This window comes from Barbus barbus (assembly GCF_936440315.1).
Source record: "Barbus barbus genome assembly, chromosome: 16".
Taxonomy (NCBI): Eukaryota; Metazoa; Chordata; class Actinopteri; order Cypriniformes; family Cyprinidae; genus Barbus; species Barbus barbus.
In genome coordinates, this window is record NC_136744.1 from 11,906,376 (window position 1) to 11,929,098 (window position 22,723).

The window sequence follows — 22,723 nt, forward strand, 5'->3', positions numbered from 1 at the left end:
AAGATGCCATCATTTTCATTTTTGGGTGAACTACCCCTTTAAATCACTTTAAATGTTTGATTTTGTTGATGTATCATATATGAAATGTTTACTCACATGGTCCCTAAGTTAGAGTAACTCATTTTATATTCCTCATTTATGTGTGAAATAACAATTAAGATCCATAAATGACTGAAATTTAATTTATGTGTATGAAAATGCTGTTGCTCATTCACTTGTGGCAATAATTATAAAACTAATTGCGATATTAACAAAGAATTATTATAAGGCTATCCTCCTGAGGGGAAAATACATTCATCCTTTTTATCCAGCGCTTTGGGATTTTGATAAGATGTGAAATCATCAGCAGAGTTTGAGAGAGCGTAGAATTTTATTAATGTTTTGCAGGCACTGTTTAATTACTCGCAGTGTTCAGAGCTACAAAAACATATGAACATGTTAAAAGCATGAAGGTTAGCACTAACAGAAAACACAACAACACCTAGAACGAGTGGAGAGCAGAGCGAAGAGATGTACGGTGAGAGGCGGAGTCTGCTTTGAATACATATTCACGTACAGACACACATGCACACACTCACACAGATACATGAAGGTCACTGATCTACATTATTAAAGGTCTGAAACAAGATGATGTTAAATAGATATATCGAAAGAATCTATTTATATTTTTGCATATAAATAGATTATGACAAGAATATTTTTATTTGTACTATCATCTGGTTGTTGCATGAGTCTGAAACTCTGAGGCTGACATTAAAAAGATAACAGTACAGAATATATTAAGCTACAGGGCACAACACAGTACATAACAGATGTTCAGAAAGGGAGACAACAGATCAGTCTATGATCAAGATAACAACCAGCAAAAGACAAACCACATGGAAGCATGAAATAAAACAAGCAACAGCCGAAAGCACAACAGGAGATTGAGAAAAACACTTGTATATTTTGTGTACAGATGTTTTGAGAGTCGTGTCAAGACATGGCTCTCTCGCTCGCACGCTCTATTCATCTGTTTCTCAAATCGAATAGGATTCTGAGATCAGATTTAACCTAATGTAAGGCAAATACATATTAAATGGCCTTGATTTAGACTAGCAATATAGAAGGCATCCATGGTGTGTGTTATGAAGACTGAGTTTTGAGACTGAGTGCGACAGGACTGTCTAGAGCTCTTTTGCTGAAGAATGTCCATCAGACCAGTTTCCAAATATGGGTTGATTAGCTGTAGGAGCTCAGATGAGTCATGCAATTATGCTGACAAAAATCTAGCCATTCGCGAGGAGAGACAAAATGCTGTCTTGAATACAGAAGAGAGTGATGAACTCTAATTTGTACTAAAGGACACTGAACATTTGTGAATTGTAAAGGCTGCTCTATTCCTTTTGTTTAATATATAAAAAATTACATATGAACCCTTTTATCTAGGGCACACTGGCATTTCATTGTGTCATCTATTGAAGAGACAGCTTATTAGTTCAAGTCAAGAACATTTCACAGTATCATAATAGGCTAATTCCAAGTAAATGGCTTCTGAGTAATTCTTGAGCTGAACAAAATTCTATTCACGTAACCTTCAGATATCTATGCTTTGGTTTGTTTAGTACATGACTGAATGCAGGTAATTCACGCAGAAATGTAGCTATTTTAAGTTTGAAATAAAAAAAACATTCTGAGAAATTAATATATTAATATTCGTTTTCTGTCATGTAGCTGTTTTCTTTTATCTTGGAAAATTAGTATCAGAAGTGACTAATATATCTACTTTTCCTTGCAAATAATACTATTTTGCTTCAGCCAGAGAGATACTAGCCTGAAGTTTTATCATAGTTGCGATAGTGATGCTAATATTGCAGTTCAAAAAAATGCAGGTGGTTCGTAATTGATGAAAGACCAAACATTTCCTTCTCAAAAACAGAGATCGCTGGTAATATTCAGTTGGCATCAATGCAGAATCACAGTAATCTTCCTTCCAAGATTCAGATCCTTCAATAAATTCAAATAACAGGTACAATTAAACATACATTAATTACTAATACATCCAAATCAAGCCTCACACATCCCCTCTCAAAGGTTGATGCTGCCAGATGTAGCAGATGGAGAATTTACAGATGATTTGCAAATATTACTAGAACCGAGTCCCTTTCCAACTTGCCAAACATCTTTAAAGATACAGATATCCAATCCAGTAGACAAGGTTGAAGAGGCCAAAGGCGGTTGGGAAGAATATTCGGGAGTAGGAGTCGATTTTGGAGACATGGACATGCATTCTGTTCTCACGCCAAGCTCCGGAGCGACAATCATCAAAGCAGCAGAAGAAACTGGTGCAGTCTTTCCCGTCCAGACATTCATACGCATAATCGTCATCCTCGTGGTAGGGAGCAATATTGTTCATCTGCAGTAGAGATGTCCCTGGTCTGATGTTAACCATGCTGGGTTTCTACACAGAGGAACAGCAAGGTCACTACCGCTTTATTGTTAAAACAATGTGCAGTAAAATTACAAATGCCAGAGCTGCTGCACAGCACACTCAATTAACTGCAAACAAAAGTACAATGTGGCCTATTCTAAAGTGAGCTGTAAATACGCAAGTAAACTTTGCAGTAAGCAAATTCATTTTACATATCATTGATCAGCTAGGTGCTTACTTGTTCTGTGTTCTAAGCAACATAAAGCTTAACATTTAGTCATTGTTATCATCCTCGTGTAACTTTATATTATTTATTACATACAGTATCTCACAGAAGTGAGTACACCCCTCACATTTCACCCCTAAGTGAAAATGTCCAAATTGGGCCCATTTTCTCTCATGAGAAAACGAGAGTCATGTGACTCGTTAGTGTTACAAGGTCTCAGGTGTGAATGGGGAGCAGGTGTGCTAAATTTGGTGTTATCGCTCTCACCTCTCATACTGGTCACTGGAAGTTCAGCATGGCACCTCATGGCAAAGAACTCTCTGAGGGTCTGAAAAAACGAATTGTTGCTCTACGTAAAGATGGCGTAGGCTATAAGAAGATTGCCAAGACCCTGAAACTGAGCTGCAGCACGGTGGCCAAGACCATACAGCGGTTTAACAGGACAGGTTCCACTCAGCAGCCTGTCAGTGCTCAGACCATACGCCGCACACTGTATCAAATTGGTCTGCATGGCTGTTGTCCCAGAAGGAAGCCTCTTCAAAAGATGTTGCACAAGAAAGCCAGCAAACAGTTTGCTGAAGACAAGCAGACTAAGGACATGGATTACTGGAACCATGTCCTGTGGTCTGATGAGACCAAGATAAACTTATTTGGTTCAGATGGTGTCAAGCGTGTGTGGCGCAACCAGGTGAGGAGTACAAAGACAAGTGTGTCTTGGCTACAGTCAAGGATGGTGGTGGGAGTGTCATGGTCTGGGGCTGCATGAGTGCTGCCGGCACTGGGGAGCTACAGTTCATTGAGGGAATCATGAATGCCAACATGTACTGTGATATACTGAAGCAGAGACTGGGCCGCAGGGCAGTATTCCAACATGATAACGACCCCAAAAACACCTCCAAGACAACCACTGCCTTGCTAAAGAAGCTGAGGGTAAAGGTGATAGACTGGCCTAGCATGTCTCCAGACCTAAACTCTATTGAGCATCTGTGGGGCATCCTCAAAAGGAAGGTGGAGGAGTGCAAGGTCTCTAACATCCACCGGCTCTGTGATGTCGTCATGGAGGAGTGGAAGAGGACTCCAGTGGCAACATGTGAAGCTCTGGTCACTTTGGACCCAATTTGGACATTTTCACTTAGAGGTGTACTCACTTTTGTAGCCAGCGGTTTAGACATTAATGGCTGTGTGTTGAGTTATTTTGAGGGGACAGCTAATTTACACTGTTACAGAAATTTACACTCACTACTTTACATTGTAGCAAAGTGTCATTTCTTCAGTGTTTTCACATGAAAAGATATAATAAAATATTTACAATAATATGAGGGGTGTACTTACTTATGTGAGATACTGTATATTTTTAAAGAATATTCGGGCCATTTTTTCAATTTAATGAAAGTAAATAGCAAAAAACGAAATACAGGTGTCAGAAAAATGGTTGATATGATAGATTTGTGTTAGAAGCAGACCAGAATTATGTGGTAATTCACAGAAAATCCTGACATTTGAGCTTTCCTTAGCATGTAGCAGTAGCTTTTGAATGGGATCTTTGGTTCATCCAATTCTCATAAGTGGCCTGTATGATTTGCTTATGAATCACATAGATTCTGTCTCTTCACAAACCTGGAATGTAACACACTAGTCACATGGACTGCTTTTATGATATTTTATGGTGTATTTGATCTTTTTAGAAGCATAAAAGTGCTGATTCCCATTCACTGTACTTATATCCAACAGAGCACAGAATTTCTTATTTTGTTTTCCACAGAAGGTTATACTCGTTTCGAATGACATGAATCTGAGTAAATGAAAGAATATTGCTTTTTAGGGGAACTGGCCCTTTAATAACAGAATGAAGTTCATTCACCTGTGCATGGCTTGATTTGGTCTTCTTGTTCTGTCGATTGCTTGTGAAATAATGCAGAGTTCCATATTCCATAAGAGCAGCAAAGGTGAAGATGAAGCAGACAGACACAAACAGATCCATGGCTGTCACATACGACACCTTCGGCAAGGACTTCCTCGATATGGTGCTTAGGGTTGTCATGGTGAGCACCGTTGTGATACCTAAGCCAATCAAGATGCACAGTATTTGAGTACCCCCACTGACGCATTTCCTTTTCATTCTCACATGCTCTTCTGTAATGCATTCACATAATGTAATGAAATGCTATTGTTGTTCCTATTGATTTGTATTAATCCAGAAGCTTTTTAAATTACCTAAAGATGTTCTGGCAGGCACAGCATCCTTGTTAATCCAGAAAGAGACCCAGGACAAAACCACAATCATGCTGCAGGGGATGTAGGTTTGGATGGTGAAGTAGCCCATTCTCCGGCTCAGGTCAAAGAAAATGGTCATAACCACATATTCCCCTATTAATACCAGACACTAGCAATTAAGCAACTTAATGACCAAAATGCTTAAACTTATGCATAACTTAATTATCAAAATATAATCAATGACTCCAAATATACTATTAATAAATAACAATAAAATAGTAATAATAATAATAATAACAACAATTATAATCATTGTTTATTATTATTCATTATTAATAATAACAACTAATTTATTATGATCTACTATTATGCTATTATAATCTACTAATGCTAAGTTATCATATTTGCTCAATTACTGTTATTGTTATTTTGATTATTATATATAAATCTATTGTACTGAAATTATTGTCTGTTATTATTATTTATTGTGTATATGTGTTTTTTTTTATACCAGACTGAGTGTGTGCCACATCAGAAGTGTTCCGTAGACCCACAAAGGCAAATTGGTAAAGCCTCCAGTATCGTTGGTCTGCAACCTCAACTGAACGACGTTGCCATCTATACTGGATCTCATTCTTTGGATACCCATCTGCAAATGTAAAAAAAATCACATCCACCAGATTGCATTTGACCTTTCGTTTCGGTATGTAAATAAGAAGTTACAGTGATGGCAGAATGGCACTGAGGCTTCACACAGCAGCACTCTGTTAGACTAAAGCGCAGCATGCCTTTCCCGTGCTCACAGAGGATGATGACACATGAGAAGCTGAGGCATGATAATAACGGATGGAGGGGTCACACAGACTGAGAAGAGGAGAGAGGGGATGGAGAGAGAGCTGGAGAAGGATGATGTCTGTCCTCACTCATTGCAAGGTTAGAGGATGGTAGTTGGTGCAGACCTTCTGCAATGTTAAGGTTTGGTTGGCCAATATTGGCAATGCATGGTTGGCTGACAGAGGCAATGTATGGGGATTGGCTGCCCGGCAGCGTTCAGGACAGGACTGAGGCTGAGTGACAGATTGACATAAGAATTTAACACCTACAGCTTGAAAACTCCAGAGGGCACGAATGTTCATCCATGGGAAAGTTATGCAGCTTAAGGTAGCATTCCGCATTAATAGTCAACCTAACAAAAAGAATCATAGACAATAGCAAAACAAACAAAAAAATATTGATTGTGACATTTAAGAGGTAGTGCATTTGTGCTGGCTTTGATATTTGTATTATGAACACACTCAGTCTGATTTAAAAGTCTCTGACATAAACAAATGTGAATCAGATGTAATGGCTTAAACATGTGCTGCAACAGACGACGGGTGTCATTTGGTACGAAAGCAAATGCTACGGGACAGGAATACGAGGACATGTAATTTTGTCGTACAAACATTCACTCGTCTCTTAATGGACACACCTTAGAGTATACATCACTCTTCCATTGCTCCAGAGCCGCAGAAGGCGATTGGGTGTCGTGATCCAGTGGGCGTCAGATTTGCGCGAATTGCGGAAAAAGGTGTCAGGGATCCAGATTTTTCCGACCATGTTGCTGTTGAGCATGAGGAGTTTCATTGAGCTGTTGAATTTGAGTCTGCTGTCGTACCACGTCTGAGCAAAGAAGATGTCTATGGTGTACTCCTAAAAAAACAATGAGAGGTCTATCCGTAAAAGTTTTACGGTTGTTTTTGTAACTGTGAAATTATGTGGCTATTGGTTGTGACAGTGGATATGATGGTCGTGAAATGGATCTAAATGGGTGTTTTATTTACAACTCTGAACATAATGTGTTATTGTACATTTCTGCTCACCATATTGATGGGATCTACTGGACCTATGCTGTTCACGTACACTGCCGCCTCAATCACAGTCGGTCTCACTAGAATATAATTTCAAATTGCAATAATTATTCATCATAACAATCAAATAAAAATAAAAAATGATATATATATACAGTTGTAATATCACAATAACACAATTTAATAAAAATGTATATACAGCCTGTATTTACCATCCATTTCAGATTATATTCATAAAATCAAAACTGACCATAGTTAATTAATGCACCCTTTTCACGTCATAGGAAAAACATGGGAAAATATTGGAAGAATTCTTGCAATTTCAAGATATTCTGGTATTCTGGCACTTTTTTCTCTGAATTAAGTTTACGTCTCATAATCCTGTGTTTTTGTTTCCACCACAAAATAAAAAAGTTAATTAAGACATCTTATCTCACAATTTTGACTTTTCTTCTCAGAATTGTGAATTTATATTTTGCAGATGCAAGTTTATTTAGGCTGTCTCACATAATTCTGAGGCAGAAATGGACTTCCATGGATAAATATGTTTGTTTTCATAAGCTTCAATCATTTATTATTATTCTATTTCTTTCTCTTTCTGCATCACTTAGAATGGGCTATTGAATAATGTTAGCCAATAGCCAATAGCACAACCAATAGCCAGCTATTTTTAGCAAAGTCTGGCTTCATCCTGGCATGTAACCATCCAATCAATTCCCAATCAGTAGATACCAGGGGCGTATAATTAGGGGTGGGGGCGCCAGGGACGTGTTCCTACCAATATCCAGCGACTGCCAAACTGTCCCAAGCATTTCGGACGCATATGAAACGTCATACCATTAATATTACCTAAGAAGTTAAAGTAAATAGGCTATGTTGGAAAACTGCGCGCTTTCAAGGATGCGCATTTAATTGGTGGGCGGAACAGTCGCACACCGGACGAGAAGCGCAGCCGCATTTAGAACAACTCACAGCCAGGTATTGTACCCAATTCAAGACAGCAGTCCAAAACAGTTAATATAGAAGTTCACTTCAGGAATTAACAAAGTTGCATCGATGAGATTGAAGTACGGTGTTTGACAAAACAGAGCAAACGAAAAGAGAAAGCGCAATCTATGGTTATTAGCTCCCTATATAAAGCATACGGACATAAAAAGGTTGTGCGAAAAGATACACAATCTTCCAGCCTAGGGTAAAGTCCTTATGAACATTAACAATAATTTGGGACAAATATAATGTGATTTTATGGTAAAAATATGTAAATGGCACTGGTGATGCAGTAGGATTTGGAACAGCATCCTGAGTCGCCGCCGCGGACAGTCTTTAACTTTAAATTAATGTTGTAATAAACTGAATGTACAAATCAACCTGTTAGCTGAAATATCCACCACAAAATAAAAAACAACACTGAAACAGCATGCGGTTTATCTGTCAATCAGATGCGTTCTTGTGTTCGTTACTACAGCAACAGCAGAGTATTCTTTCAGAATCATCCTGGGTCCAATTCGATTAATATTAAAATAAAGTGATGCATAATAAAGACACCCAGCACTCTGATGCTGCTGTTGTTGGTTCACAAAATAAAAATTGTGTAATTATTGCCTGTTAATCACACTAACAAATAATAAAAAAAACTGTTTAGGAGTTATGAATATGTTGGCATACGCTACAAATGAAGACCTTAGGTGACATGAAACTGTGGTGAAAGGTCTATCAAAAATGCCTAAATGATTGGGTGTTTGGTGGGGGGGGGGGGGGTGCTTAGGGGTACTTGGGTTAATGTCCCCACCGATGTGAAAAGCAAACCTATGCCCTTGGTAGATACAATCAAATTTTCTCACTGAATATCCTGTTTCATATGCATCTCATTACAGAAGTGAAATGGGCTGCAAACCAATTCATGTTTTCCATAACAGCCACCCAAATCACTCAAAGCTCCCTGAATCCTCATCCTTGCGGTTTCAAAAATATTCCTGTCGCAGGAAATCCAGTCGCAGAGATGTGACAAATCACAAAAACTCTGCAAGTTGACCTGCAATCCCTCAGCACTTGCTCTGCGATCTGATTAACTGAGTACTGCTCATACTTACACCCTCTCCCTATATCTCAGACACACGGAACACAGATAAAAAAGGAAGATCAATAGTGATTTGGGTCTATTGTACCCTAACACCACTGAGATAAATCCTCTTAAATAACTGAACACTAGTCAGCTGCGTCGCTTCCAGAACACTGATGTACTGAGAATAAAGTGACCTGGCGTAGAGAAAAACATCTGCAAAATCCTAAAGCCTAGCACTTTTTCATTTAACACTGCAATAATGCTGATGGTAAAGTAAAAATTATGATTACAGAGAAACTCTGAATTGCTTGGAGGGTTTAATTGTCACAGTGTGTTCCTCTTCATGCGGCTTCATAATAATGATGGCATTATCTTATAATTATTAACATATTTCAGTTACCCATAAACATATCTGCAGGCAATTTTTGTGCACAGATAAGCATTCAACCTTTTAAAAAAATTGGACATGCCTCCGATATCTGGTCTCAGTTTGTTGTCATAACCTTGCAGTAATTTGTTTAGGATAAGAGTGACGTCGCTCTCGTAGACCTTTGGTGATAAAACCCAAGTTTTATTTATGGGGACATCCTCGTAATCTTCCTCCTCTGCTTTGCTCGGGCCAAATGCCATGCTGTCATAAAAACAGAAACAAACAGAGGCAATATGAGTAGACAGACAGCAGCGAGGTAAATAATAGAGCAATATTAGATTTCAAATTGAAAGTAGTTAAAAGAGGAGTCAGTTTATATTAGGAGCTTAAACTTCTAAAGACCGAGCGACTGGTTTAGAGAGCTAAATTTGACAGACAGAGGGAGAAAGAGAATTCGTATGATGAGTTTTACAGGAAGAACAGATAACAGAAGTCATCAGTGACTGTAAATGTATGGGCCGCCTTGACAGCAGGAGAGAAGGGTCTTTTAAATGAGCGCAGTGCTGGAGATACAAAGAGGAGGTTCTAATAAAAGAATGCAGTGATTAATGAAGATGTGTTCTGGCAGTGGAGGGAGGGAACAGCTGAAGGTGAGGGGTTTAAATTATCACCAGCAACTCCCTCTTGCACTCGCTCTCTTGCAGGATATGGTGTAAGAGCTTCTAAATTTATTCTCTGGAGCATTATCTGTAGGAACAGACATATCGGGTATCACTTCTAACTAAAATGTGCACCATTCCCACTCAGTCTAGACTCAGTCTCCTCTGATGTCACAACTTTTGCTTTGGAGAAATGAAGGTGATACGCAATGAAACAGGCCAAAAGATTACCCTCTTGGGTAATTTGCAAAATATACAAAACAAGATTCGGCTCTGCATTATATTAGGTGTCTTTAGCCACTATGTACTACAATTGTCAGGTACAGTGTACATGTTTGCTGTTATTGAGATGAGATACGGTTAAGGGTGGAATAAAGGGTCAGCAGTAGGCCTATAATTATAGATATTAATTAATTACAGATGTAATTCCTGCAGGTATTTTTAATTGTAAGTATGACATGTACACAATAAGAGAATTGTATCAAATTTAATTTAAATGTTAGTACATAGTAATATAAAGTGGGTCCCAAGATTCAAATTTATTTAATGCCTGTCATTTTGAGGAGAACAAAAATTTAAATAGTAGACACAGCCAAATAAAGTAAAATTATACTTGCTCGATTAATGTAGAGTACTGTCATTTATCTAGATGTGACACAATAAAACATTAAAATGTGTTCACATCTGAATAGTCTAAAAATGTATCTTCAAAAAAAGTACCCAGACAGAGTGGTAAATGTGATTATATATTTTAGTTTTGTCTATAAACAAGAAATCTAAACGGTACATTCCCCTACATATGCAAATAATGAACGACAGAAAAATCAATATGAAGCATCCCTGTGGACGAGACCCAGGTGGGTGGAGAGAATGTAGGTTATTGATCCCCGTAGGCACAGCGCTGAGCGTTTGAAAAGCAGGCTGTCAATGGAAAATACAGAAAGAATATTTTCCTCAAATGCAGTTTATATTGTCTGGACACAACAGTAGTCTCTGAATGACCTTTGTGGGCCTCAGAGGCAAGTGCTAATAACCATGATGAATACACAGAAGACAAACAAAGGCCTGAATAAGAGGGAAAAGGTGTTTTTGGGCAAAGATGAGACATTTAGAAATGGTTAATGCCAATTACATAATTAACATGATGTAAGTAAATGAGAGAATTGTAAATATTGCAAACCAATAGCCTATGTTATATTAACAATTTACATATGAAGAGTTTATTTGCAAAAACAGATAACTCTGTTTTTTAAATATTCAAAAATCTTGTTTTTGTTGTGTTTCATTGTGTTAGTTAGCTGTATTTTTTTTTTTACCAAATCAAAATAACCCAACTGCAGTTTAATTGAGATTAATTGGAATGCACAATGAAAAAACACGATTTTTGAAAATTGTTAAAAACATATGTAGCCTACATATGTACCCGTTGACCGAGCTGGAAAAAAAATAGATGAAGCAAAGCAAAGTAGCGCGAGCCAACATAAGTGTTAATGTGGACTACAATTTATGCATAACATTTACATTTACATTGGAGAAATTGTGAAATACCCTATAATCTGACTAACCTATATGAAGATTCAAAACCTAGTGTGTAAGCAGTGTGGTTCTGGTGCTGTTGATGGTATTGTAGCTGATTGTTGGCTAAAGTATCCTCAAGGTTGTTTGTTTGGAGACTGGAGACATTGCACGTCCACGCTAAAAAGACATCAACACGAATACCCTGAGCAAAGTCCCTTACAATCTGTATTATTATTCTAAAATGTTTTAAGTGTACAGACAACAGCACGTGTCGTGATTGGCAGTTATAGGTGTTTAGGCGGATGAATTTGATGTACTACAAGAAAAGCGTAAAAGTAAATCGTTCTGCGGCACTTCGCGTTACAGATGCACGCCAGCTGTTCGCGTCGTGGACTGTCCAAGTGTGTGTTTCGGTCAAGGGCTATTTTAATAGTCACACTGATTGCACCCCTTGTTTCTTTTGCCCCCTATGAAGCGAAAACTTACCAGACTCCAAGCAGACCCGGCAACAGCCAAACCAGCGTCTCTTTTCTCCGGCGGCGATGCAGCAGAACCATCGTGCGAGAGCTCGGTTTATAACCAAACGATCTCCGAAATTAATTAAAGACGCTTAAAGACGATCAAACCTTTGAGCGATTCTTAACACGGTAGTTGAAAGCGTCAGCGTATGCTGTCAGTTGCTGTCTAGACAAATGCACATAGCTTGAGCATATAGTGTCAGGCAGCAGAGGCGGTGTGGATGTGAATGGTGAATGCGGGATTTCGCTGATTGCGGCACCGCTGCGTTCATCCAGGGATCTGCTGAGTGAGACACTCTCGATGTTTCGGGAGTTATTAGAAAAAGAGCTGACTGCTCTACCTCAGCGACTTTACATCAAGCTGTGATTTATGAGACCTTTCCTTAGTTTTGCTGTTGTTTGGGACTAATAAAATGACAAATGCGACATTTGCAATTGCTTTGCCCCAAAGTAGCCAACTGTGACCAAACTTCACCATAGAATTTATAAAGAAGATCAAATTTATCTCATGCAATGATGTTTTTGATGGTGTGCGTGGATGATCTTTTTAAAGGAATTTCTGTCAGTAATTTCCTGACAGTCTCGTTTAACCAATAGGCCTATGGTGTTTCGCTATTAAAGCGAATGGCTGACTAATCTTAAAGATGGCAAACAGTCCACTAAGGTTTTGTTGTTGTTGTTTATAACAGTTTTAATCATTTAACAATGTATGATAAAGTGATAATGGAAATATAGGCCTACAATGTACGAGAAGAGCTTGGCTTACTGTAGCTATGATAACCTCAGGCTGATGCGATTTCTGTTCTCGAGCATATTTGGAGCTTTTATGATGTTTTTGTGTCATTTTTGTGGTTACTGAATACTGTAGCCTACTCTTAGCCTATATGTAAAAATAATTCCTTTTTAGTAATTAATTGGAGGAGGAATCAGAATTTGGTTTGTTAGTTTCAAATTTTTTATTGAAAACTTATCATTTTATATTCTTATCAGAATTATTCTGATTATTCTGTCCCCACAATGATTGTAAAACCTGAAGTGTATGATGTTGTGGGGTCATAAATCTGGTCCCCATGAAGAAACGGCTTATACATCATACAGAATTATAAAACGCAAATACTCATTTTGTGTGTGTGTGTGTGGGGGGGGGGGGGGGGGGGGGGGTGCTGCTTAACCATATTTTGAGAACAAATTTGTAAAGTGAGCTAAATCTGACAGGACCTCTTTTTGGGAATATGCTCATTGGTAAAAACTACTTAAAAAAATTATGTTTTCTTATTGTAAAAATTTGTACATTAGAGAGTGGGTTTGGTTGTTGTAATTATATAAAACAATGGATAAAAGTATGTTTCCAATTAGATTGATAGGTAAACATGCATGTATGTGTGTTTAGAGCTGCGTCTGAAAGCTTGATGCCTCTCTGCCTTATCAGGCGGTGGCTTTGCAGGCAGTGTTTGCACAAAAGGTACTTCACAAAACTGATTTCGAATGGACTTCTCATGCAGCATGACAGTTTAATGATCTACAGCACAACAGAGAGGGCTTTGGTGATCACCAAGCAAATGTTGCAGGCCCCGCCTTCAGAGACCCCGCAGACAGATTACTGTTACCTGTAAAACAGGAATAATGTCAGAAGAACGTGAGAAACGCAAACATAACACAATTGTGTACATACTTTGTGCATCACACTCTCCCTGACAAAATAAGAAAAGCTCCAGTGATCAACCTCTCATTTCCCATTACCAAACACTTAACCATTCTCAATAAACAGCTGTTGTAACCCCATAAGGTGTGTGGACTGAAGGTAAGTACCAGTGAGGGTAAGTAATGGTTGTGATGTATTTTTGTAAACCCCAAACAGGCATGTGTGGGATGGAGTAAGCAGTAACTGAGTTCAGTGTGGGGGTGTAGGGGTGGATCGCAGGTTGGCCCAACATGTCATACGTATAAATCTGCCTTGGTTTCCTCTCCCTAGCTGACTTTCTCACACTGGTCTCTTCTTCCATTCCAAGAGTCTCAGCTCTGTCAACAAAATCAGGCTCACTTTCTGTATTTGCTCCGTCTCCTTCGCCAGCATCAACTGGATGTACTGCCTCAAGGTAAGCAGCTGCCCAGCTCTCTACTGGACTCTCACTTGTTCTTTGCACTTCTCTGTCCTGAATCTGCCCTGAGCTTTCCCCTCCCGGCATAACCTGAATGTTTTTCCTTACAGGAACTTGGTCTGGGGGTCGGTCGCTTCCTAATGTCGGCCAGTTGACTGGGGCTCTTAACCAGTATCCTCCTGCACTACTCTCTGCATCAGAGCTGACCAGGTCACTGTCTCTGTCATCCATATTGTCATTGCTCGTGTGTCTCACTGTCTTTTTCTTTCTTTCAGGTCTCGTGGATCCGGGGGTGTCGTCGCTGGAGCGTCTACAGGTAGGTCGTTCACCAGTAACAGGTTTCGATGTAGTGTCCTGGTCTTTACGGTCACTGTTCTCAAGATATATAACATACACAGGGTTGTTTGTTGCTTGTTCCTTCAGCACATATACAGCTTTTTCCCAGTAGGACCGTAACTTTCCTGGGCCTCCTCGCTCTCCAAGGTTCCTGACCAACACTCGGTCTCCTGCCTTCAGCATACCCCCCCCCCCCCTCTTCTGGTCATACTGCGCTTTCCCTTTTATACTGCACTTGACTGTTGACTGTGGCTCTCCGCGATCTGGTATGCTTCACTCATTCTGTGTGCCCACTGCTTTGCATACCCCTTCGGTGTGATTTCTTCTGTTGGTTCCACCAGGCCGAAGATCAGGTCAACTGGAAGGCGAGGATGCTGACCGTACAAGAGGAAAAAGGGTGAGTATCCTGTCGACTCATGCCGTGTACAGTTGTAACCATGCACAATTTGAAGTAAGTGATCTTTCCACCTCTCCTTTTCCTTGTCTGCCAGTGTTCTTAACATTTGTAACAGAGTCCGATTGAACCTCTCAACTGGGTTGCCCTGGGGGTGGTATGGCGATGTTCGAGTAGCCAATTCAAGCGAACTGTTGGAGAGTGCAGAAAAGTTTGTTTTCAAACTCACGGCCCTGGTCGTGCCGGATATCCAAAGCGTGCAATGTAATCTTGGAACAGGCGCTCTGCTGCAGTCCGCCTCGACTTGGTCTTGGTCGGGTAGGCTTAGGCGAACCTTGTTAAGTGGTCCATGACCACCAGGATATATTTATACCCTCCGCGGCTTGGTTCCAGGTGCAAGTAGTCAATGCATACCAGTTCCATGGGTGAGTGTGTGGTGATGCTACCTATAGGTGCTCGGACATGTGCGGTGGGTTTCTTCTGCTTTATACAGGGACACGCCAACAACAGCACAGCTTAACCCTCCGCACATTTTTATATTTAGTTATATTGAAAAAGTTTCAATTCAGTCGATCTTTTTCACCCCGTTTTAACACATCTTTCTATGAAGACTGGCCGTAGCTGTCGGGCAAGATGGCGGAAAGCAGCGGTGTTCTGATTGCCTGTCAATCAAGCTCTTTGCAAACGGTCAATTCTCGCGTGTTTTCATGACAAAACGTGGTTTAGGGACCGAATTGAGTCATTGGGTGACAGAGTTGTTGTCAGCTCGTGTAGTGTGTAACCCTGGTTGCGGATCATTTACATAAAGTCACGTAGTGTGAACACCACAACGACTAAAAGACAGACAATCAAGTCATGTAGTCTGAACAGCACAGCGATCTACCGACGTGTAAAAAGTATAGTGTGAACTTGGCTTTACTGTCAGCAAGCAGTGGCTTCAATTCGCTGCGAATGTCTTTGCATCGGTGACTCTGGTACACTGTGTGTAAAAACATGTCTTGCACAGTGGCTGCACTATACTTGCGGGCTGAATCAGCTTGCCTTGCTGCAAAAAGTATTTTCAGTTTCAACCCCATTACACGGTATAAGAACTGTCGAGGGTTCTCGTGGTCGCTTTGTTTGGTGCACATCAATTCTTGAAATAGTTCTGTGCTGCTCCGATCTCCCAGGTGTGACTGTAGGAACCCTTTTAACTCGTTTACCGTCCTGTCGTCTTTATTTATCAGCATGTCCTTGAAGATGCCGGGCTTAATGATTCTTAGCACACCTCTGACAATGTCGGTATCGCTGAAGTTCTCTCTGAGGCCAGCGTCCATCTGTCTGCATACATTATTATACGTGATGTCTGATGAGTGGTCACCAATCTGGCCTCCGTATATCTTGAACTCACGTGGCTGGATACATGAACTCATGAAGTCATGAGTTACGTGTCTGGGTTGTCTTGTCCAGATGTGGTGTTGCAGCACACCCCTGTACCACAGGTTGGGCAAAGTCATGTACTGGTGTATTTTCCTGCTAAGTGTTTCATACTCTGCAAGCATTTTACTTATATCTGTGCTTGTTCTATAGGTTCAGCCCCCTTAACACCCTTTAAATCAGTTTCAGCATGAGGTGGTGTCAGGTAAGTGCCATTAGTAGTCAGAGTCTGTTCATCAGTGGTGAGTGGATGTGGCACGTGTAAGGTGAGTGTCTGCACCAACATTAGATGTACATATAGCAGTGCAAATCTGTTTTGCTGATTTTACAGTCTCTTGCAACGACAACAGTCCACTCATTCCTTGATCCTCAGTCTCAAGCAAGGATTCACTTGACATGAAGGCATTGATATACTCCAAACAACCCTCACTGTCCTCCAGGTCCAGTTCAGATGAATCTTTACCTTGTACAGGCCCGATAGCCTTGGTAATGTGGAACAGTTCATCAGCCGGTAGTGTGATCAGATCTTTTCGGATGTCCCACACCAAGCGTTTCCTTGTACGATCCACCATGACGTTATTCTCCGTCGTCCTTTCCGGAACCTCCTTAACCTCAGGATGAAGACATGCAGTCTGTCCACCCCTCTGTGTGCCTCGTTGTCACCTTTGACGCAGCAGCCGCCGACTTCTAGCCCCAGCGCCATCTGGTCCCACGGTCCTAGAATCTTTGGATCAGCCTCCTCGTGTCACGTGGAGCCGATCCCGGACGAGCCCCCAATAATCTGTTGCAGGCCTCGATTTCAGAGACCCCGCAAACAGATTACTGTTACCTGTAAAACAGGAATAATGTCAGAAGAACGGGAGAGTCGCGTCTGCTCTTTCACAGCTCCTCTGCTGATCTGTTTATTTAATGCACAACCAGTAAATTGCCAGTACAAACAATTGCTTTTAAAGCATTACTTTACATTCTTTCGTCTATGTTGCTCTTATTACATCACTTAAGTGCCACCAACATCAAAATAAATCATATTCTGACACTCTCTTGTGTCCTTTCTTCATTTTACCATTTTTAGTTAACTAAATATTCAACAAACATTTTATGAACATCAATAATGATATTAATAACCACAAAGTGATTTTATATGAATTTACTCATCATATTAACTGTAAACTTGAGTATTTCAAACTACTCTTGCTTCTTAAAACCAATGTGAAATGCAACTCACTCCTTTTCTCCCCATAGGAGTACATTTATAATGGATCACACACAGATCCAGCTGCTTTCTATGCCTTGTTCAGTGAGTGGTCACGTGACTATAAAGCGCGCCAAACACGACCACAGAGTGAGCCTCCCAGAGATACTTAACGCTATTAATTAACTCATTAACATGAACAAACAAACATTTTGTGACTTGAACCAAGTAATACAACACTGCAGTCAGATATAATGATCATTGGAGCATACTTAAACACTAGACAGATTACTGTTACCTGTAAAACAGGAATAATGTCAGAAGAACGTGAGAGTCGCGTCTGCTCTTTCACAGCTCCTCTGCTGATCTGAGGACGCATGCGCACATTGCGCAGTTCGTGGTTCTGTCCGCGACTCTCCAATCAGAATGTGAAAATAAGAGTCCCTTTTGTTCCCCATGTAGATCAATATACAATTGTTAATTTGCACATAAACACTGCATTAGGAAATAATGCAATCAATGAACTTAATACAAATAATCAGAGGAAAATAAAGCAAACATAACACAATTGTCTACATACTTTGTGTGTATCACACAAACATTTAATTACTGTACTAATTTCTCACAAAAATTACATCAAAAGTGGTAAAAGTTGGTAATTTACACGCAAACTGACCACCAACCGCAACTTTCAGATGCCATCTTTATTTATTACCTCAACTGTCATTGTGGGATATCATAGGCAGCGAAAGATACATTTATACTGCCTTCAAAAAAATCGATCAAATGATGGTATTTCAGTAGACAGGATGTAAAATGATTATTGCATGCGGGCGTGCCTCGTTGAGATCCGACCTCCGTATGCTACCTGCGGAGGCAGCACTTTTCAGCTTTCAGACGCAGGAGCCTCCTGTTCTTAGAGATCTGCCTTCCTCCTCCAACACACCTGTTTGTAATTTTCAAGTGTTCCTGAAGATCTTAATTAGCTGGTTCAGGTGTGTTTGATTTTGCAAGCAGATCTCCATGAACATAATACAGTGAACAAATGAACGTGACTGAAACAACATTTGTGTATTATCAAATTCTTAGATGATTTCATTACATTGAAAATAAAGCTAAAAAAGATCAAATCCACAAAAAACATTAAAATCTAAATGCCATTTTGACCCTCCAGGTGCGTATGGTGTACAATATATGGGAGATTGACGAATTTCAAAGCAGCAGATTTACAACACATAGCCATTGCAGCTCCATTTTAAGACACCTTTGCAATATTCATGGCCATATATGGCTTTGTGATCTGGAAGACATTCACCTCCTGATATATATAGGCTGTTCATAACTGGCTGGTCCTTCAGCTTTATACTCCATTATTGTCAGCACCATGGAGAGCTCCATGCAGCAAGAAGAGCAGAAATGGAGGCTTTCCAGACACCTCATCCTCAAAACAATTTCCTCTTCTCTTTGACATCATTTCTTGAATAACATTGAAAAGTTCAAAATATCAGATGTGTATCAGAACATCACATGAATTCAGTTCATAGTAATTCTACTATAATGATATGTTGGATATGTTTCGATTTATATTTGATTATACATTTCTCTCAAAACATTAAAATACTGAAATGATTTCAGTATAAAGGCCAGTGTTCTGTTGCAGCCTCTCTTCATGGTGAAGTACTTTGTATTCAGATGTGCTCTGATGCTCTGACACAAATGAAAGGAATGGAAAAAATCTCTATTATTTTGTCAGCCATTAACATAGTGAGACAAAATGATGAGGGCCTGAGACGTGCCTGAGATATTCTCTGCTGGACTACACACACACAAGCACATTTTAATAACAGTATGATGAGGTCTTTTACAAGCACAATAACCTAATCAGGATTTTTAATGTTTGAAATACTCATATATCATCTGTATAAATTAGTTTTTAGTGATTTTAATGTAATGTACTTGAAAAAAACTTAATATTTGTAGTGTTATAAAGTTTTAATGCAATAATACATTCTATTTACCTGCTATAATAGCATGCACAAAGTTTCCTAAAATGTTATATACAGTCAGGTCCATAAATATTGGGACATCGACACAATTCTAACATTTTTGGCTCTATACACCACCACAATGGATTTCAAATGAAACAAACAAGATGTGCTTTAACTGCAGACTGTCAGCTTTAATTTGAGGGTATTTACATCCAAATCAGGTGAACGGTGTAGGAATTACAGCAGTTTGCATATGTGCCTCCCACTTGTTAAGGGACCAAAAGTAATGGGACAGAATAATAATCATAAATCAAACTTTCACTTTTTAATACTTGGTTGCAAATCCTTTGCAGTCAATTACAGCCTGAAGTCTGGAACGCATAGACATCACCAGACGCTGGGTTTCATCCCTGGTGATGCTCTGCCAGGCCTCTACTGCAACCGTCTTCAGTTCCTGCTTGTTCTTGGGGCATTTTCCCTTCAGTTTTGTCTTCAGCAAGTGAAATGCATGCTCAATCGGTTTCAGGTCAGGTGACTGACTTGGCCATTGCATAACAGTCCACTTATTTCCCTTCAAAAACTCTTTGGTTGCTTTTGCAGTATGCTTTGGGTCATTGTCCTTCTGCACTGTGAAGCACCGTCCAGTGAGTTCTGAAGCATTTGGCTGAATATGAGCAGATAATCTTGCCGGAAACACTTCAGAATTCATCCTGCTGCTTTTGTCAGCAGTCACATAATCAATAAATACAAGAGAACCAGTTCCACTGGCAGTCATACATGCCCACGCCATGACACTACCACCACCATGCTTCACTGATGAGGTGGTATGCTTAGGATCATGAGCAGTTCCTTTCCTTCTCCATACTCTTCTCTTCCCATCACTCTGGTACAAGTTGATCTTGGTCTCATCTGTCCATAGGATGTTGTTCCAGAACTGTGAAGGCTTTTTTAGATGTCGTTTGGCAAACTCTAATCTGGCCTTCCTGTTTTTGAGGCTCACCAATGGTTTACATCTTGTGGTGAACCCTCTGTATTCACTCTGGTGAAGTCTTCTCTTGATTGTTGACTTTGACACACATACACCTACCTCCTGGAGAGTGTTCTTGATCTGGCCAACTGTTGTGAAGTGTGTTTTCTTCACCAGGGAAAGAATTCTTCGGTCATCCACCACAGTTGTTCTCCGCGGTCTTCCGGGTCTTTTGGTGTTGCTGAGCTCACCGGTGCGTTCCTTCTTTAAGAATGTTCCAAACAGTTGTTTTGGCCACGCCTAGTGTTTTTGCTATTTCTCTGATGGGTTTGTTTTGTTTTTTCAGCCTAAGGATGGCTTGCCGTTGTAATTCCTACACCGTTCACCTGATTTGGATGTAAATACCCTCAAATTAAAGCTGACAGTCTGCAGTTAAAAAACATCTTGTTCATTTCATTTGAAATCCATTGTGGTGGTGTATAGAGACAAAAATGTTAGAATTGTGTCGATGTCCCAATATTTATGGACCTGACTGTATATATATATATATATATATATATATAGTACACACATACTACGTAAACACAGAGAACAAACAGTCAAGTCCTGTCACACACTTTAAGCATCAAAGCCCTGTGCATGTCCCCTCTGTTGCCAGGCAACTCAACCAACTCCGTATTCATGCTCTGCTGGTTTCTCTGTAGAGGAATCCCAACCCCATTTCTCCCCGCTTTCCCCTATTTTTTTTTTATCTGCCATCTAGCAACCTTTTATCTCTGTCTTTTTTTTTCAGCGCACACATGTATGCATAAATATGGGCACAGATGAAATCTGATTTTCTGCCTGCTCCTGTGGTAACCTCCAATGCATTAATTTCATAGTGTTTTTTTAATGCCATATATCAGTGTTATTTTAGTATTACTGCATTGTTGAATTATATTTTATTTTGTTTTCATTTTGATAATCAGATTTTGGTAATTTTGTTGCACCCTTTTGCCTTTTCTAAAATTGCTATTTAGCATTAACGGTTAGTTTTAAATATTTTAGTTTTAGTAGCAATTTTAGTACTTTAGCGTGCATTGACTTTCTGCATTTTTGTTTGTTTTTAAAGTTTTTTTATCACATATTTTTATTTTATTTAAAATACAAAACATTTTTAAATAGTTTAGGTATATGATTACAGGCATTAAAGATTACAGTAAAGTACTGTAAAGAGAGCATGTCCATGTGCTAAATAAAGCTATAACTATATTCCCATTGAATTGCCAGTATTAAAAATTGTTTTCTGTAATAAAAATAAAGTAAAATATTTGATTGAAATTTTTATTATTTTAAATGTAAAGAAAATGTTTAAATGTAGAAATGTTTCTGAAATTAACTAACTGAAATTTTTCTTTCATTTATTTTATTTCAAATATAGAAAACAATGTTAAAGCAAGGTACTGTAAAGAGAGCATGTCCATGCACTAAAGAAAACAATATATTCCCATTGAACAGCCATGAATTCCACCGTGTTGTTTGTTCTCTCTGATTGTTCATTTATCATAAGCCACAACAAATCAAATCTTGAAAGGAAAGCGCTGTGACATTGTCAGTCTGTTGGAGAGGAGGAATGCAATTAGGAAACAATGAAATACTCTCATTAAACAAACAATTATAATTTGGAGCAGCAGCTCTGCATACATATCAGAGATGTTCAAACATTCTCAACAGGTGCCAGAGGTGACGTAAATACCATATTAATTCCCTTTATTTGAAAGAATAAATGATTTTGTTTTGTTCTCATATTGTTTCTCTTTCATTGTGACATGCATTGTTAGCTGAGGAATTCACTGTAAAAGTTAGGCATTGTTTGTGAAGGCTTCAAATGGCTTCAGCCTGTTACCAGACACAAGCAAGCACACACTTGGTTGGATGCTCTGCCTCTGTGATCTTTCACATCCAATAAACCCTCACGACATCCTCACAGACGTCGCTTAAGGCAGAACGCTTTGATAATGCCACCTGACAAGGAGTCAGCATCAGTTTCACCTTAAATGGCCAATAAATGAAATCCAGTTTAGATTTTGAGTCTCCCCTCTGGTCAAGTCTGTGTGTGCGATGATTGTGCGCACAAGTGGACACATCTGTTCTGACAGATGCTTGTTTGTACCCAAAGATATGCTTTTCTAGAAGGTGCAAAGGAGTGAAGGGAGGTTGATGGAGTACTGTCTTTCTCTGTTTAGCCTTGTGTGGGCATTGATAGCTGTATCTCATACAGGCAGATACCAATTCCATAACCAAAAGAAATGAGCAAGGAGCGCCACTGTTATGCCATTAAAGCAAGACCTTAGATAAATGCGCACAGATTCCATTCAGCGCTGCTAATCTCAAATTCTGCTGGTTAGTCAAAGCAGAGTCAGCTACATAAAAAGCTCTTAGACAGAACGGAGAGACGGAAAGGCAATGAAATGCAGAAAGACAATATGGATTGGGAGTCTAGTGGATTGAACCAGATAAAGGCT

At 39.5% G+C, this 22,723-nt stretch overlaps 2 protein-coding genes across 4 annotated transcripts; both read right to left on the minus strand.

The window, feature by feature from the left end:
• Window positions 1-2,164: 2,164 nt before the first annotated feature.
• Window positions 2,165-11,866, minus strand: LOC306882628 (gamma-aminobutyric acid receptor subunit gamma-1-like; the record flags this gene model as incomplete). Of its 2 annotated transcripts, none has more annotated exons than XM_079437409.1 (9): window positions 2,165-2,440; window positions 4,498-4,697; window positions 4,851-5,003; window positions 5,362-5,499; window positions 5,954-6,036; window positions 6,322-6,542; window positions 6,713-6,780; window positions 9,233-9,393; window positions 11,796-11,866. In XM_079437409.1, the coding sequence occupies 9 exons, from the start codon at window positions 11,864-11,866 to the stop codon at window positions 2,165-2,167; spliced, it is 1,371 nt and encodes a 456-aa protein (XP_079293535.1). The 2 variants fall into 2 exon arrangements, with proteins under 2 accessions (XP_079293535.1, XP_079293536.1); XM_079437410.1 differs by having other exon boundaries at window positions 6,713-6,776; window positions 9,229-9,393.
• A 1,443-nt stretch (window positions 11,867-13,309) lies between these two features.
• LOC306882629 (uncharacterized protein) lies at window positions 13,310-16,972 on the minus strand. Of its 2 annotated transcripts, none has more exons than XR_013785273.1 (2): window positions 16,536-16,972; window positions 13,310-13,434 (listed from the first exon to the last, which is right to left on the minus strand). XR_013785273.1 is itself a non-coding variant. In XM_079437411.1 (2 exons), the coding sequence occupies exons 1-2, from the start codon at window positions 14,443-14,445 to the stop codon at window positions 13,376-13,378; spliced, it is 636 nt and encodes a 211-aa protein (XP_079293537.1). In that variant the 5' UTR covers window positions 14,446-16,972; the 3' UTR covers window positions 13,311-13,375. The 2 variants fall into 2 exon arrangements, 1 of the variants encoding a protein (XP_079293537.1); XM_079437411.1 differs by having other exon boundaries at window positions 13,311-13,434; window positions 13,869-16,972.
• Between the last annotated feature and the right edge of the window lie 5,751 nt (window positions 16,973-22,723).

Excerpts from the sequence above, each read along its gene's own strand:
- LOC306882629 (XM_079437411.1), bottom strand. The coding sequence starts at position 14,445 with ATGCTGAAGGCAGGAGACCGAGTGTTGGTCAGGAACCTTGGAGAGCGA. Across the intron at positions 13,435-13,868 it reads AGACGGAGCAAATACAGAAA|GTAACAGTAATCTGTCTGCG; the intron begins GTGAGCCTGATT and ends CCTGTTTTACAG.